This window comes from Camelus ferus, chromosome 17 (assembly GCF_009834535.1).
Source record: "Camelus ferus isolate YT-003-E chromosome 17, BCGSAC_Cfer_1.0, whole genome shotgun sequence".
Lineage (NCBI taxonomy): Eukaryota > Metazoa > Chordata > Mammalia > Artiodactyla > Camelidae > Camelus > Camelus ferus.
The window spans coordinates 42277256-42292564 of record NC_045712.1 but is presented as its reverse complement, the minus strand read 5'-3'; the positions used below and the strand labels follow the sequence as shown (position 1 = coordinate 42292564).

General features: G+C 45.3%; 1 protein-coding gene and 1 non-coding gene across 3 annotated transcripts in view; one reads left to right on the top strand and one right to left on the bottom strand.

Moving 5' to 3' along the window:
- Positions 1-224: 224 nt before the first annotated feature.
- Positions 225-296, bottom strand: TRNAA-AGC. Its single transcript has one exon. It is a non-coding gene; the product is annotated as a tRNA-Ala (tRNA).
- Positions 297-1618: 1322 nt separating this feature from the next.
- XYLB (xylulokinase) overlaps positions 1619-15309 on the top strand; it is a 47001-nt gene continuing 33310 nt past the window's right edge. The window contains exons 1-4 of one of the 2 annotated variants that reach the window (XM_032459196.1): positions 1619-1768; positions 3026-3108; positions 11622-11691; positions 13315-13395. In XM_032459196.1, the coding sequence (XP_032315087.1) occupies positions 1712-1768; positions 3026-3108; positions 11622-11691; positions 13315-13395 (291 nt within the window). In that variant the 5' untranslated portion in view covers positions 1619-1711. The remainder of the gene's footprint in view (positions 1769-3025; positions 3109-11621; positions 11692-13314; positions 13396-15309) is intronic. The other variant, XM_032459197.1, reaches the window with a different exon arrangement.

The window sequence follows — 15309 nt, the reverse complement described above, 5'->3', positions numbered from 1 at the left end:
ATATAGTTCCCTGTGCTCTACAGTAGGTCCTTGTTTACCTTATTTTATATGTAGTAGTATGTATCTGTTAATCCCAAATTCCCAATTTATTCTGTCCCCCTTTTCCCCTTTGGTAACCATAAGTTTGTTTTCTCTGTCTATGAGGTGTAAACACTTCTTTAAACTCTTTTTTTTTTTTATGGAGGGGAAGAAATTAGGTTTGTTTATTTACTTATTTATTTTAATGGAGGTACTGGGGATTGAACCCAGGACCTCATGCATGCTAAGCATGCGCTCTACCACTGAGCTATACCCTCTCCCCCAGGAAACACTTCTTAAACAAGATCAAATAGCGTAGCCAATAAGGAGGAAAATGGGTGGATTTTATTATATTCAAATTAAAGATTTCCTGTCCATAAAGGGCAAGATGGACAGAGTTAGCAGATAAGTGATAATATTGGGAGAAGATATTTGCAACATCTAAAACGGGGAGGGAACTTATATCCTGAAGTATAAGAAACTCTTGCAAATCCATAAAAATTTCCAACTGAAAAATGGGCAGATGATATAAGCAAGGAATTCACTGAATGGGAATGAGTGTATATGAAGAGATGCTCCAATTCATCAGTAATGAGAGAAATGCACATTAAAATAATAACAAGAAGCCACTCCTCACCTATTACACTGGCAAAAACGAAAAGGATGGAAAGGCCAGGTAGTATGTGTAGGTACTATGTGGGGAGAGAGGTACTCTTGTGCATTCCAGGTGGGAGTGAGGACCAGCACCACCGTCCTCAGGCGTAATCCGCACCCGCATCAAACTTGTTATGCACACAGAATAAACCGTACTCTTGGATATAACCCCCTAACCCCCCCCCCCACCCCACCCCCCCCACGGCCAAATTCCCTCCCACAGGCTCCAAGCAACAAGTTCATCAAAAGAGAGATAAGTAATCAGACCAGTGCATGAAGGGCTCTGCTGGGCTGGGAGCTCCTGGGAGGAGCATCTCACCTGGCTGGGGTTGGGAGGGCTTCTGGGACAAGGACCCATTAGGTGGAATGAGGGTAGGGGAAGGTGTCTTCAGCTCTAGGAAGAAAGGGAGTGGGTCTGATTTTGATTCTCATCCCCCTTCACCATTGGCCCATCAGTACTAGATGGCAGCAGGAATGAATGAGCCCTGTTGGAGGGGAGTGTAGGGGAAGAGGCGGCTCAAGAGCTCTGACTTTAAATACATTGGTGGGATGTGGCACATGGCGCAGCTGGGAGTTACTCAAATCCGCTGGATCAGGACAGGGCCTGCTGGAGCCCAGTGCCTCCAATCCCAGGGCATATTTCCCTGTAACCACCATAAGTGGACAGCTGCTCCAGTACCTGAGAGACGGCCATGGAGGTCCTCAGGCCCAGGGCCACCAGATAGGCAGAAACAAGCGGTCTTAAAGTTGAATCCTCTGGCCAGGAAGTCCTCCGAGGGAAGGTTGGCCGCTTTAGGGCCGGGTCTGTGCAAGGAGCGTATTTGCATGGGAGGTCGGGTGGTATGGGGTTGGAGGGAGCCCGCTGCGCAGGCGGAGTCCCCGCCCCGTCCGCCAGGCGGCGCCAGAGCGCAAAGAATCTGGAAAACCCGGGTCCGGGAGTCCGGCCGGGCGGGGCAAGGGGCGGGCCGGTTGAAGCTCCGCCACAGTCTGGCCGCGGGAAGGACTGACGGATAGAGGGGCTGCTGGAGCCTCAGGGGCCATGGCCGAGCCCGCCGCTCGCCGCTGCTGCCTGGGCTGGGACTTCAGCACGCAGCAGGTATCCGCTCGGGCCCTGGGCAGGGTGGGCGGGCGGGGCGGCCTCCTCGCCGACGGCGGGCGGGCCGACCGGGACCCGGACGCCCGGAACCCTGGGCCGCGCCGCGGGCGCGCCTCCCTCTCGGGCTTCCCGGGAACCCGGCGCCCCTGCCCGCGCGCCGCGCCTGCCTGGACCCCGGCCCTCCCGGAAACGGCGTCCCCTTCGCCATCGCCGCCTCCCCTCAGCGGGACCCCGCGGGCACGTGGCGGGGACGTGCCCGGGGACCCGAAGGGCTCGCGCGCCGTTCTGGGCAGAGTGACGGGGAGCCAAACGAACTCAGCTATGTAAGACAGGACCAGACGGACAGGCAGACACACAGGCATAACCAGTGACCTGGAACCAGATCACCGATTGAACCTTTTTTTTTTTTTTTTTGAGTGAAACGGGCACCAGTGTACATATGAACTTTGTTCCACCCCGTTACAGCCCGTGGTTGGCAGCCTCGTGCCCGGGTCCACGTGCCTGTCATTGCTGGCCAGAGGACTGCCTTTGCTGCTCTGAGGGCCCCAAAGACGGGCAAAAGCTGCCCTCAAACTGGGCCTGGAGTGCTAAGCGGCTCTTTCTCCTCAACTTGGGAAACCAACGTAGTTGCAGTCAAACCCCAATCCTCAAATGGGTTAGAGGACCAGCAAGGCTGTGGCCAATTAATCCCTGACCAGAAAGTCATGTGGGACCTTGGATAAGTCAGATTGCCTTGCTAGACCTCAGTTTCCCCATCTGCCTAGGAAAAAAGTTGTACCCTTGAGTTTGGAGATCTGCTCCACTAGGACATGTGTCTGTGGTCCATGATCATGGCCTACAAGTACAACCGAGGGATCTTGCCTGGTCTCTCAGATCCCTGCAGGCATGGACCCCCAGAAACATCTCCAAACCCTGCCTCCCATTCACTCCCCCCACAAGCTTATCTGGCGCAGGAACAAGCTTATCTATGAACATCTGCCTCTAGAGGGTGTTGACTTTGGGTGTTTGGAGGGCAAAAATTCCCTGAGCTACATGTGTGTTTCTACTTGGCCTCAGCTTCTTCATTTTACTATGTCTTTGGATATGTCTCCAGATGAGGCCTCTGTTGCCATGGTTACTGTGATGCACCCCAGCCTTCAAGGATGTCTGTAAACAACCACCTCTAGGGGGCTGGGCTTCATTTGGTGATGCTCATATCCCTGTACCAGTGTAGAAAGGGGGAGAAATTTATACATTATTTTTTTAAATGCCTTCCAGGTCAAAGTGGTTGCTGTTGATGCAGAGCTGAATGTCTTCTATGAGGACAGTGTACATTTTGACAGAGACCTTCTAGAATTTGGGTAGGTACTTAATGTGCATCTGTGTGTGGGGGTTGGTTTTGGAGTCCTCTCTCAACCTTTTTTTTTTTTTTTTGGAGGTACTGGGGACTGAACCCAGGACCTCTTGCATGCTAAGCATGGCTCTACCATGGAGCCTTTTACACTATTCTGGCTTCATCAAACGTCAGGAGGAGTGGTCTTGGTAGATCTCTCAGCATCTTCTATGCCTGGAATGTGCTCTCCTGCATTTCTTTCCAGTTCCACTCATTGCTTCCTCTCTGCAGTAGGTATCAGTTGAGACTTACTCTGTGCCAGGCACTGTGCTGGGTGCTGGGCTTTGATAGTGAACAAAAGGAGGCATGTTCCTTGCTCTCCCAGAGCTTCCCATTGAGTAGGAGAGAGTGATATCAATCAGAATGGTTGTAAACTCAGAGAAGGCCATTGAAGAAAAGAAACTTACTTCTTCAAGTACACATTATAAAGAAATTAAACCAAGACTTGAAAGAGTGGGTTAGGGAATATCCCTAAAGAAGTAGTGCTTAAACCAAGATCTGAATGAATGGGGTTAGCCAAGTGATAGACTGTAGAGTGCATTCCAGGCAAGGGAAACAGCATGTGCAAAGGCCCTGTGGCAAGAAAGAGCACTGCTCATTCATGGAATTGAAGAATGCCAGTGTGGCTGGGGAGCAGAGAGGGAGGTAGATGCTGGGCCAGGCCATGATATAGTTTGTCTTTATCCTGAAAGCTATGGTCACCCACTGATGGGCCACAGGGATGGAAGGGGTGGTGTGTGATATGATTGTATTTGTGCTTTGAAAAGATCTCTCTGGGTGCAGTGGGAAAGCAGATAGGATATGGCCAGAGTACATGTTGGGAAACCACTGAGGTTTTTCAAGATCATATGGATGAGAAATGATGTTGATTGGAGGAGAGAGAGCTGGATGGTGAAACTGACAGGTCTTGGTGCAGAGCTGAATGTGAGATCTGAAGGTGAGATTACTGGCTGGCCTTTGGGGTGAAAGAGAATTGGTTTCAAGGAGAAAGATGATGAATTTAACTTTTGTATTACTTTGCCAGTACAAAGTACCACAGACTGGGTGGTTTAAATAACAGAAATCTATTTTATCATAGTTCTGGGGCCCCGAGATCCAAGTTCAAGGTGCTGGGAGCGCTGGTTTCCTCTAAGGCCTCTCTCCTTGGTTTCCAGGAGAAAGCTGCTTCTTGCTGTCTGTCACGTGGTCGTCCCTCCGCGCAAGTACACCCCTGGTGTCTCTCAGTCTTGTTATGTGTGTCCTAACCTCCTTTTATAAGGACACCAGTCACCCTGGATTAGGGCCCACTCTAATGACTTCATTGGGACTTAATTACCTCTTTAAAGGCCCTGTCTCCATATACAGTCACATTCTGAAGTGCTGGAGCTTAGGGCTTCAACATGTGAATTTTGGCGGGGGAGTGGGCGCAATGCAGTCCATAGCAGCTGTGGACTTGTTGGTTTTGAGAGGTCCTGGTGCAAGTCTGTTGCATGTCTGTTCTAGGTGTCACTTCCTCTCTGAAGCCTTCCCAGTGACCCTTCATGCGCCTCTCACTCCCCATTACCTTGGGCTGCCACCTCTTTCTCCCCCAGCTGACGTCTCTCCTTCGAGCTTAGGTTGGGAGCCTCTTTGCTTCCATGTTTTGTATTACGTCAGGCCACCTGTGTTCGTGTTTTGGTAGTTTGTGTCTCGCAAGGAATTGGTCCATTTCATCTAACCTATCAACTTTGTGGCCATCAGGGTGTTCATAGTATTCCTGTATTGTCCTTTGATGGCCGTGGGATCAGTAGTGATGATCCTTCTGATGTTGGTAATTTGTGTCCTCTCTCTCTCTTTTCCTTGATTAGCCTTGATTAGAGGCGTATCAATTTTATTGATCTTTACAAAGAATCAGCTTTGGGTTTCATTGATTCTCTCTTTTGCTTTTTTATTTTCATCTTCATTGACGCGGGCTCTCATTTTTATCATTTCTCTTCTTTTTCCTTTCTACTTAAAATAGTCGTTCTCTAGTTCCCTGAGGTGGAAACTTAGATTATTGATTTTAGCTCTTCTTTGCCAAAATATGCATTTAATGCTGTAAATTTCTGTCAAAGCACTGCTTTTGCTGCCTCCCACAAATTTTGATAGGTTGTATTTTCATTTTTAATTAGCTCAAAATATTTTAAAATTTCTGATGCTTCTTTGACTCATATGTTCTTTAGAAGCCCCTTGATTAATCTCCACAATTTCCAGCTGTTTTTCAGTTGTTGATTTCTAGTTTAATTCCATTGTGTTTTGAAAACATACCTCATATGATTTCTAGTCTTTTATATTTTTAAATTCCCCTTCCCCCACTCTTTTTCATTCAGTGGGTTCGTCGGTTCTCTCTATTAGGTATCTTTGAAAAAAAGAAAAAAAGGATTCGTAACCAAAATACAGGATTGCTTTTTTGACTCAGTTAGTTTTACAGTTTTTTAAACCAGATGCAAACAGAGCTAGTTCACTCCTTCCTCACCCCAGGTCGCTTTCTATGTATTGTTGTTTTTTTTTTTTTATAATTTTATTTAAGTTTTACTTGTTTATTTATTAGTGATGTACACTAAACTCCACACGTATATAAATTGTACAGTTTGATAAGTTTTGACGTACGTATTCAACCATCACCCAAATCAAGATAATGAACATTCCCAACCCCCTAGGGTTTCCACATCCCCCTTTGCAATCCATCCCTCTTCCCTTCCCCACCCGGCCTGCTGGCAACCACTGACATGTTTTCTGTCACTATAAATTACACTTTCTAGAATTTTATGTAAAGGGAATCATAATTATACACTTTTTTTTTAAATCTGGCTTTTTTAACTCACCATAAACATTTTGAGGTTCATCCTCGTTATGTGTATCACCTGTTGTTTTTATTGCCGAGCAGTACTCCACTGTGGGAGTGGGCCACAACTGGATTATCCATTCACCTGATAAGGGACCTTTGGGGTTTTTTCCAATTTGTTATTATTGTCACTGAAGAGGTTATGAAATTCACGTACAAGTCTTCGTGTTGATAGAAGCTTTCATTTCCCAGGAGTGGTTTGGCTGGGTTGTATGATCGGTACATGTTTAACTTTTTAAGAAATTACCAAATTCTTTTCCAAAGTGGTTATTTTAATAAGAATATTTTATTTTATGACTAGGCATTATACGTACTTGGTAGGTAATTCAAAGAAACAAAAGGCATACAAGGAAAAGTCTGAATCCCTCCGTGACCTGCCTTTCCCTACAGATAATTTCTCTAGTGCATCTTTCCAGTGTTTTGTATCAAAGTGTAAGCAGATATGAAAAGTCTTACTTTCTCCCTTTCTGGTATGTAACCGAAGCACACCGTGTATACCATTCTGTACCGTGGTTTATTGATTTCACAATCACCATGTCAGTACATGGGGCTTCTGTGTTCTCTTTTGGATAGACGTACCATCTCCTACTGAAGGACACTGGGTTGTTTGCAGTGAAAAATGATGTGAATTACCTTACTTTTCCATTATAGACATGTGCCAGTTTATCTGTAAGTTAATACTTTAACAATCCTATTGTTGATATATATTTTGAGCTGTATGATTTATAGGTTTATATTTTGGAAGTTGTGGCCACACTGCCCCCCAATAGGGATCGTATTAATTGCGCCTCACCAAAGACACACAAGAGTACCTCTCTCCCACAGCCCTGCCTCTTCACTGCGGTCGTAAGAGTTTTTGACTCTTTCCTAGAGAGGTGAAAAAGCAGTATCTCCTTGTAGGTGTCCTTTGCCGCCCTCTTATTTTGAATGAAGCTGAGCATTTTTTTTCGTATGTTGAAGGATTACTTTTTTTTTTCTGTGAAGCTGGTTTTCTTGCCTTTTCCCATTTTCTGTTCAATTGGTTATTTTAAAAAAATCAATTTCTAGGAGCTCTTTATATATTAGAGGAATTATCTCTCTTTGTTGTTAAGTGAATTGCAAATATCTTCCTCAGGTTTTTGTGTGGTTTTGACTTGTTTGTGGGTTGTTGCTGTTGTTGGCAGACTTGAGCTTTGGGGTTTTTTGTTTTTTTTTTTTTGACGTATATATATATAATTTTAATTGAAATATAGTCAGTTTACAATGTTGTGTCAATTCCTGGTGTACAGCACAATGCTTTAGTCATATCATACATGAACATACATATATTCATTTTCATATTCTTTTTCACCATAGGTAACTACGAGATATTGAATATAGTTCCCTGTGCTGTACAGTCTAAACTTGTTTAGAGCTTTTGTTTTTTATGTCATTGAATTCCTCAATCTCTTCTTCTGTTGCTTCTTGATTTTCCCTCATAGTTTAAAAGGTATCCTCACTCTAAGGTTATGAAGGAGTTCACCTAGAGATTTTGCTCTAGTTCTTATAAGATTTTAGTTTTCTTACATAAAAATGTTTGGAGTTTAGGTACAGGGCATGACGTTTGTATCCAACTTCAGTTTTTTTCCAGGTGACTCTCCAGTTGTTTTAATGCTTTTTATTTTAGAACTCCATCTTTGCCTCACTGATTTGAGGCACTAGCTTTATTATATGCTAAATTTCTGTCCCTTTAAATGAGCAAGAAATAGACTTCAGCTGTGTTGAGCCCTGGAAATTTTGTTTTTTCCTTTACTAATACAGATGTTTTTTCCCCAAATCGTATCTTTAAACAAATAATTAAAAACTCTATTGGGATATTATTCACATACCATAAAATTCACTCTTTTAAAATATACAATTTGAGAGAGGGTATAGCTCAGTGGTAGAATGTGTGTTTAGCATGCATGAGGTCCTGGGTTCAATCCCCAGTACCTCCATTAAACAAATAAATAAACAAATAAATCAACCTAATTACCTCCCCACCAACACCCCTCCCAAAAAAAGAAAGGTATATCTGGGGAGTTGACTTAAAAGTAAAATAAAATGTACAATTCAGTGGCTTTTAATATTTTCACAGAACTGTGTAACCATTACTGCTCTGATTTTAGAACCTTTTCATCACCTCAAAAAGAAGCCACGTATCCAATAGCAGTCACTCCATATTCCCCCTCCCCCAGCCCTGGCAACCAAAATCTGCTCTATAGATTTGCCTATTCTGGGCATTTCATATATGTATAATATGTGGTGTGCTTTGATAAGTTTCTTTCATTTAGTGTCGTGTTTTCAAAATTCTTCCACGTTGTTGTATGTATCGGTACTTCATTCCTTTTTCTAAATAAGTTCCGTAATACTCCATTGTGTGGATAATACTGCATTTCATTTCTCCCTTCATCAGTTGCTGTATACTTGGATTGTTCTGCTTCATGGCTATTATGAATAATCTTGCCATGAACAGACATGTTTGTTATAGACTGGACTGTGTCCACCCACCCCCTACCCCAAATCGCATGTCGAAGCCCTGACCCCCAGTGTGACTCTACTGGGAGATGGGGCCTTTGGGAGGTCATCAGGGTTAAATGAAGTCATAGAGGTGGGGCCTTCATCCAACAGGACTCGTGTCCTCAGGCACAGAAGAAGAGACACCAGATCTCTCTCCCCGTGTGCACACCAAGGTCACGGTGGGGAGGCAGCCAGGAAGAGAGCTCTCACCAGAATTTTCCAGCACCTTGACCGTGGACTTCCAGCCTCCAGAAACGTGAGGAAATAAATGCCCGTTGTTCAAGCTCCCCAGCAGACTAATGCAGTGTACACATTTTTGTACGGATGTGTTTTCATTTCTATTCGGTATATACCCAGGAGTGGAATTGCTGAGTCACATGGTAACTCCAAGTTCAACATTTGACAGTTCTTTTTCCAAAAGAGTGCTTCCATTTTACGCTCCCACCAGTGGTATGTGAGGGTGCAGGTTTCTCCATGTCCTAGCCAACATTTGTTTTTTTTAACTATCTTTTGATTATAGATTGTAGCTATCTTAGTGGATGTGACATTGCATCTCATTGTGGGGTTTTTTTTGTTGTTTGTTTTCAGTGTGGTTTTGATTTGTATCTTTCTCAGATTAAGGAAGTTGACTATGTTTGGCCAGTTGTATAACCTCTTTGGAAAAATATCTATTCAGGTCTTTTGCCCATTTTTAAACTGTATTTTCTTTTTATTATTGAGCTGTGTCAAGTTCTTAATATATTCTAGACACAAGCCTCTCATCAGATACATGATTTCAAAATTTTTCCTTTTTTTAAATCACCTTTATTGTGTTATGGTTCCTGTACAGTAAACTGCACATTTCAAATATACAATTTGATGAATTTTGATAGCCGTCTACACCAATGAAACCACAATCAAGATAGCTAATCTTTCTGTCACTTCCCAAGAGGTGCAAATTTCAAACTCTCAATTTATCCCTTCCCAGCCCCTTGACCCACTGGTAACCATAGGTTTTTTCCTCTGTATCTGTGAGTCTGTTTCTGTCTTGTAGGTAAGTTCATTTGTGTCCTTTTTTTTTAGATTCCACATATAAGTGATTCAAAATTTTCCTCCTTTTCTGTGAGTTGTCTTTTCACTTTCTTCAATGTCCTTTGAGGTAAAAGTTTTTAATTTTGATAAGGTCTAATTAATCTTTTTTTTTTTTTCCTTCTGTTGCTTGTACTTTTGGTACAGTATTAGGTTTTGGTGTTCATTTTATATTTACTTCATAAGAAGAATCAGAAAATTTTCCTTCCCTGAGGCACTCTGGAACAATTTAAATAGTATTTGAAACATTTGTTCTCTAAAGCTTCGGTAGACTTTTTCTGTGAAACCATTTGGACCTGGCGCTTTCAGGGATATGGGGTAGCTCTAATCTTCTTTCTTAGCAGCAATTGCCAGTTTTCAGTTGTTAAACAGCTGGTGGGATGTTTGGTTACAATTTTCAACTGTTTTGCATTTTTTTCCAGTGAGTTTTACTGTCTATAGGACAGTTTGCTGCTCTTTTTTACCTTTTTCGTGATGGTATTTTTTTTTTTTAATCAGCATGATTGAGTATAATTTAAGTACACAAAGAGGCATCTGTTAAAACACACAATTGAGTTGACTGCATTTTGCCAGAGGCAGACCTATACCTGTGAAACTACCACCGCGGTCAAGAGACGGACTGTTTACACCACCCCCTACAGAAGATTCTTGTTTCCCTTTACAGTCTGTTCCTTCCTCCCCGCTGGACTGGGGATCTGAAGCAGATCAGAGAGGTGGATTTACATTTTCTAGCATGTTATACAAATGGATCGTGTAATATGAACTCTTTTGTGCCTGGCTTCCTTCTCTCAGCACCATCATCTGAGAGTCCCGACCCATGTTGGTGTGCGCATCAATAGTTAGTTTTTTTTTTTTTTACTGCTCTGTGGTACTCTATGACACCTGTGTGCTTCAACTTAACTGTTCACCAGCTTAGGGACACCTAAGTTATCTGCAGCTTTTTGTTATTACAAAAAAGGCTGCCATGATCATTTGTGTACACGTCTTTCCATGGATTTACACTTTCATTTCTCTTGGCTAGATATTTAGGAATAGGACAGCTGGATCATGTGGTTATCTAATAGTGTCTTTTTTTTTTTTTAACATTTTTTATTGATTTATAATAATTTTACAACGTTGTGCCAAATTCCAGTGTAGAGCCCAATTTTTCAATGATACATGTACATATATATATTCTTTGTCACATTTTTTCCTCTGTGAGCTACCATAAGATCTTGTACATATTTCCCTGTGCTATATACAGTATAATCTTGTTTAATAGTGTCTTTTTTTAAAAAGTAATTTCTACTTATTCATCTATTAAATGGAGGTACTGGGGATGGAACCCAGGACCTTGTGCATGCTACGCATGTGCTTTACCACTGAGCTATACCCACCTCTGGTAATGCCTTGATATGGAGTCTGAGCCTGTTCTTTTTAAACTCATAGTTGAAAGGATTGGATTTTATCAAAGCAGCTCTTTGCACGAGCGTCTTGTGGTGGTGAAGAGAGCCAGGGTTCTGGGCAATCCAGGGACTCCCTGGTCTGATAGCCAAGAACTTTTCCCACAGGTGCAGCCCTCCGTGTGCCCCACCCCCTCTACCTCTCCAAACTCAGTGCACTGGGGAGGGCTTCTCATCCAGCCTGAAACTTTCTGTCCCTTTATGGCCACTGCACTAAGTGACACTGTGCCTGCCTTGCAGGGCGAACCCCTTATACTGAGAAGGCTTTTTTTTTTATTTTAATTGATTAGTTTTTATTTTGGTGGGGGGTAATGAGGTTTATTAATTTATTTATTTTAATGGAGGTACTGGGGATTGAACCCAGGACCTCATGCATGCTAAGCACATGCTCTACCACTGAGCCATACCCTCCCATAGAAGGCTTGTTTTTGCTGGTGCTTTCTGGGTCGTTTCCGTGCCTTCTCTTTCCGTCTTGCCCAGCATCTTGCCTGTTCTGTCTCGAGCTCAAGCCTGGAGGAGCGGGTGCTCGTCCTGTGGGTGGTATCTAGGACCCGCCAATGCTGGGCCCCTGCCCGATGCTCTGCCCCACATTCTCGCTTGTTCCGCTTGCAGGACTCAAGGTGGCGTTCACGTTCATGAGGATGGGCTGACAGTGACTTCTCCAGTCCTGATGTGGGTCCAGGTGAGCCCAGGGATCCCTTTCCCCCTCCTCTCCCTGCCCATCTCACCAGCAGACTTGACGACTTGCTAGGAAGCCCAAAGGTGGCGGGCAGCTCATGAGAGCATCCGTTAAGACCAGGTCCTCGTGAGGAAATGAAGTCCACATGGTCCTAGGGCCAGACAGCCTCAGCTGGTGTCAGTACTCCTGAGCTGAGAGGACTCACAAAGGGCTTCCAGGGTCTGAAGCCAGAGCAGCTGGAAGGTCCTGCCAGGAACCACCTTTAAAATGCTGCAGAGCAAACCTTTCCCCAAAACTCTGCATTCAGGCCTTGTGGCCACTCTTGTACCCTGAGATCCGAACATGGCCTTTGGGCTCTTAGTGCTCAGCTCCCAGACCCTTCAATTTCAAGGGCAGGGCCTTCAGGATGGTGGCTTGTGGCCTGCCCAGTCAGGCCCAGATCGATTGCAAGCCAAGCCTTCTGCTCAGAACCAATGAGAAAGGAAGATGCCTGTTGCCACATCTGGGTGATCCAGGGGACCCCAGGACCAGGGTGTGGACAGCACAGACAGATGAGGGCCCCTCATTTGCCGCAGGGGACCTGAGACCCTGAAACTCGAGGCCAGCAAAGGCAGCACTTAATGTGTCTGCCCAAAGCCTTTTCAGTCCTCCAGGACTTATCCAACTAATTTGCCGTGCTAAATTCTTTCTGTTAAGAGAACAAGGTTGGTATCTTTTTTATCAGCCTGACTCTGACTCATACTGGAGGATTAGGGTGAAGGATGAATTTCCACCAGACAGGCTGGCCAGGGGGTGGAGAGGCAGGCTTGGGGCTCAGACCAGGGTGATTTCTAATCCTGAGCAGCCCCTCAGGACTGGACCATTCCAGGACTCCAGCTGTCCCACTCCTTGCTGGAGACTTGGCAGCAGGGCCAAGCTGGCAGCCACAGTCAGGGCACCCTCCCAGCCAAGGATGGAGGTGGCAGGGTCAGGCCAAAGCTCCAGTGGCTTCTCTACCCCAAAGAAAACACAGACTGGGGTGAATATCTAATTCCTGGGGAAGTGTCAAGCTCTGCTGGGTGGCATCATCCGTCCCATCCCTGGGGTCTTGCCAGAAAGATAGTTCCAACCGGATGGTGGAGGGTGGAATAGGGAGTTTGAGACAGATGGCCACCATCTCTCCCTGCTCCCTCCAACCTTGCACTCCCGGACGCCGGGGTCTGGGCCTGGAGGCCTGTTCTGCTGGGAGCCACTACTGTGCTCCTTGCTTCTCCGTTGCGGTGAAGTCACATCACTAATATGGGGGGGTTGAAAATGCAAATGAAAGAAATCAAAATTTGAGCCACCTCGTTTTTGCTCTTCATGAGTGCTTGGAAGTCACCAACTGGAGACGCAAATTTTGAAGACTGGTGATTTCTGATTCCATTCATATGTTTTAAATATTTAAAATATCTTGAGCAGAGCTCACTTTTATCTGATTGATGCCTACTCGTTTAATTGATGTTTCTGATGCTTCCAAATCGCAAGTCATCGGTTCCTTCTTTATCTCCACTGTCAGGGCAAGCAAGCAGTCCAATATCAGCGCTGGTGTGTTAGCCTGCTTCCACGATTCGGGACAGTTACGGTGGGCTCTGTTTTTCTTCTCAGGCTTTGGATATCATCTTGGAGAAGATGAAGGCTTCGGGCTTCGACTTCTCTCAAGTCCTTGCCTTGTCTGGGGCGGGCCAGGTTTGTTCGCTGTCTTGCGCAGTTGTGTGAGTGCCGGGGTGACAGCTCTCCTCGAGGGAAGGTGCTCGTTCTTGAGAGCCACTGTGCACATTTTGTTGTGAAAAATCTCTATAGCTGTTTCTCCTTAGAGGGCGTATAGTTTGCCTCCTTGCAAAAGGATCTGAGACACTTCTTACGACTAAGCGTTATGCAAATTAGGGCCCTGGGTGAGGAAAAAGTGGATGGAGGTCCTCTAAAGGGATGGAGGAAGCATTTGACTGTGAATTTAGTATGACCGTTTGGGGACACAAAATTGCTTTTTCTGTTTCTTAGAAGTAAGAGCAACGTCAGAAATCATACTAATAACGATAGCAGTTTTAATAGTAGAGATATGAGTCATAATTACAAAGAACATTGAACACTTTGGGTATGCTGGGGGCGGTACTGAGCACTTTGAATACACTAACTTCATCCTCATAACGATTTTACCTGGTGGAATCGTGCAGTGTTCGCGCAGGGGCTCTGAGTTTGACCCCTGGCTCTGCTGTTTACAGTGACGTGGGGCACATCATCCAACTTTCTGGTGCCTCCGTCCTCATCTGCCATAGGGTCATTGGGAGTGTTAAATACAGAAGACAGTCCCTAAAAGCTTGATTTAAGCTTTAGCTACTGCTTTTATTATCGTTGCCATTTACATAGAGAAACTGAGGCACCAAGAGGTGATGTCACTTGCCAGAGGTCACACAGCTATTGGGGGTGGTGGTCAGGATTCAAGTCCAGTCTTGTCCTCTGAATCACTTTGCTCCACGCTGGATTAGCGTGTCTTCACATCCTTGTGAGAGAGTGCTTATTGACTTTTCTGAAGATGCCTCTTCTGCCCCCTGACCTAGCAGGACAGAGTCCCTGGTGGTCTTTTCCAGATCTCTCCCCTGAACCCCAGTCCTGGACACCCTCTCCCTCTGACTCATCCCTCTGCCCCCTTGGCCGGGTGTCCTGGGAACATCCCACACTTACCATGTTCCAGACTGAACGCTCCATCTTTCCCGAGACGTCCTCCTCCTCTGGTTCCCTTTCTCAGGGAATTCACCTGTCCACCCAGCGCCACAACCCAGACTCCTCCGTCTTCCCAGCCCCACATCCAAGTGGTCCCCTCGTCCCGTTGATTTGTGCATAACTCTTGAGTCTACCACTTCTTTTCCAGCTCCGCCTCTGTTGCCCCAGGCATGGTACCCATCATTTTCCTCTGTGCCTCTGCTTTGGCCTCCCTGCCTCCCTCCTACCTTCTCCCTGACTCCCACAAGCCCTTTCCTGCCCTTAGCCCTGGCCATGTCCTCTCCTGCCAACCCAGAGTTCTCACCACCCCAAGATAAACCCCAGCTTCCTGAGCACAAATGTCAAGGCTGAGGCTGCCCCGTTCCCCTCCCATCCCCCCACCTCCTGCCCCAGCCTCAGGCCCGGGGTTGAGAGTGCCACCCTTCCCTGCAGCTGCCAGCCTCTCTCCCCGTGGTTACTCTCTGCGTACCCACACTCAACTCAGGAATCCTTTCCTGATGATCATGACCACTTCTATCCACCTGCACCCCTAGCTGGTTAGATGCCCCTCCTCTGTGTTCCCACAGCCCTGTCACTGCACTTAACAGGGCTTTATAATTGTCCATTTGTGTCCTTTTCCCTGACTCAACTTGAGTATCCTGCAAAGTAAGGATAATATTTGTGTGTCCCATGCTAGGCGTGATCAATCAACGTTTGTTGAATGAATGATTGGGTAAGTGAATGAATGAGTGATTTTCAGGTAATAGTGTGAGCAATATATTTTTTACAATTTACAAAAATACAATTTTACAAAAGCACCAAAATCCAGACCAATAATTCTTTCCTGGATCCTTCCTACAAGGTTTGAGGTGGGCAGGGCAGACTTCCCCGTATTATAGAAAT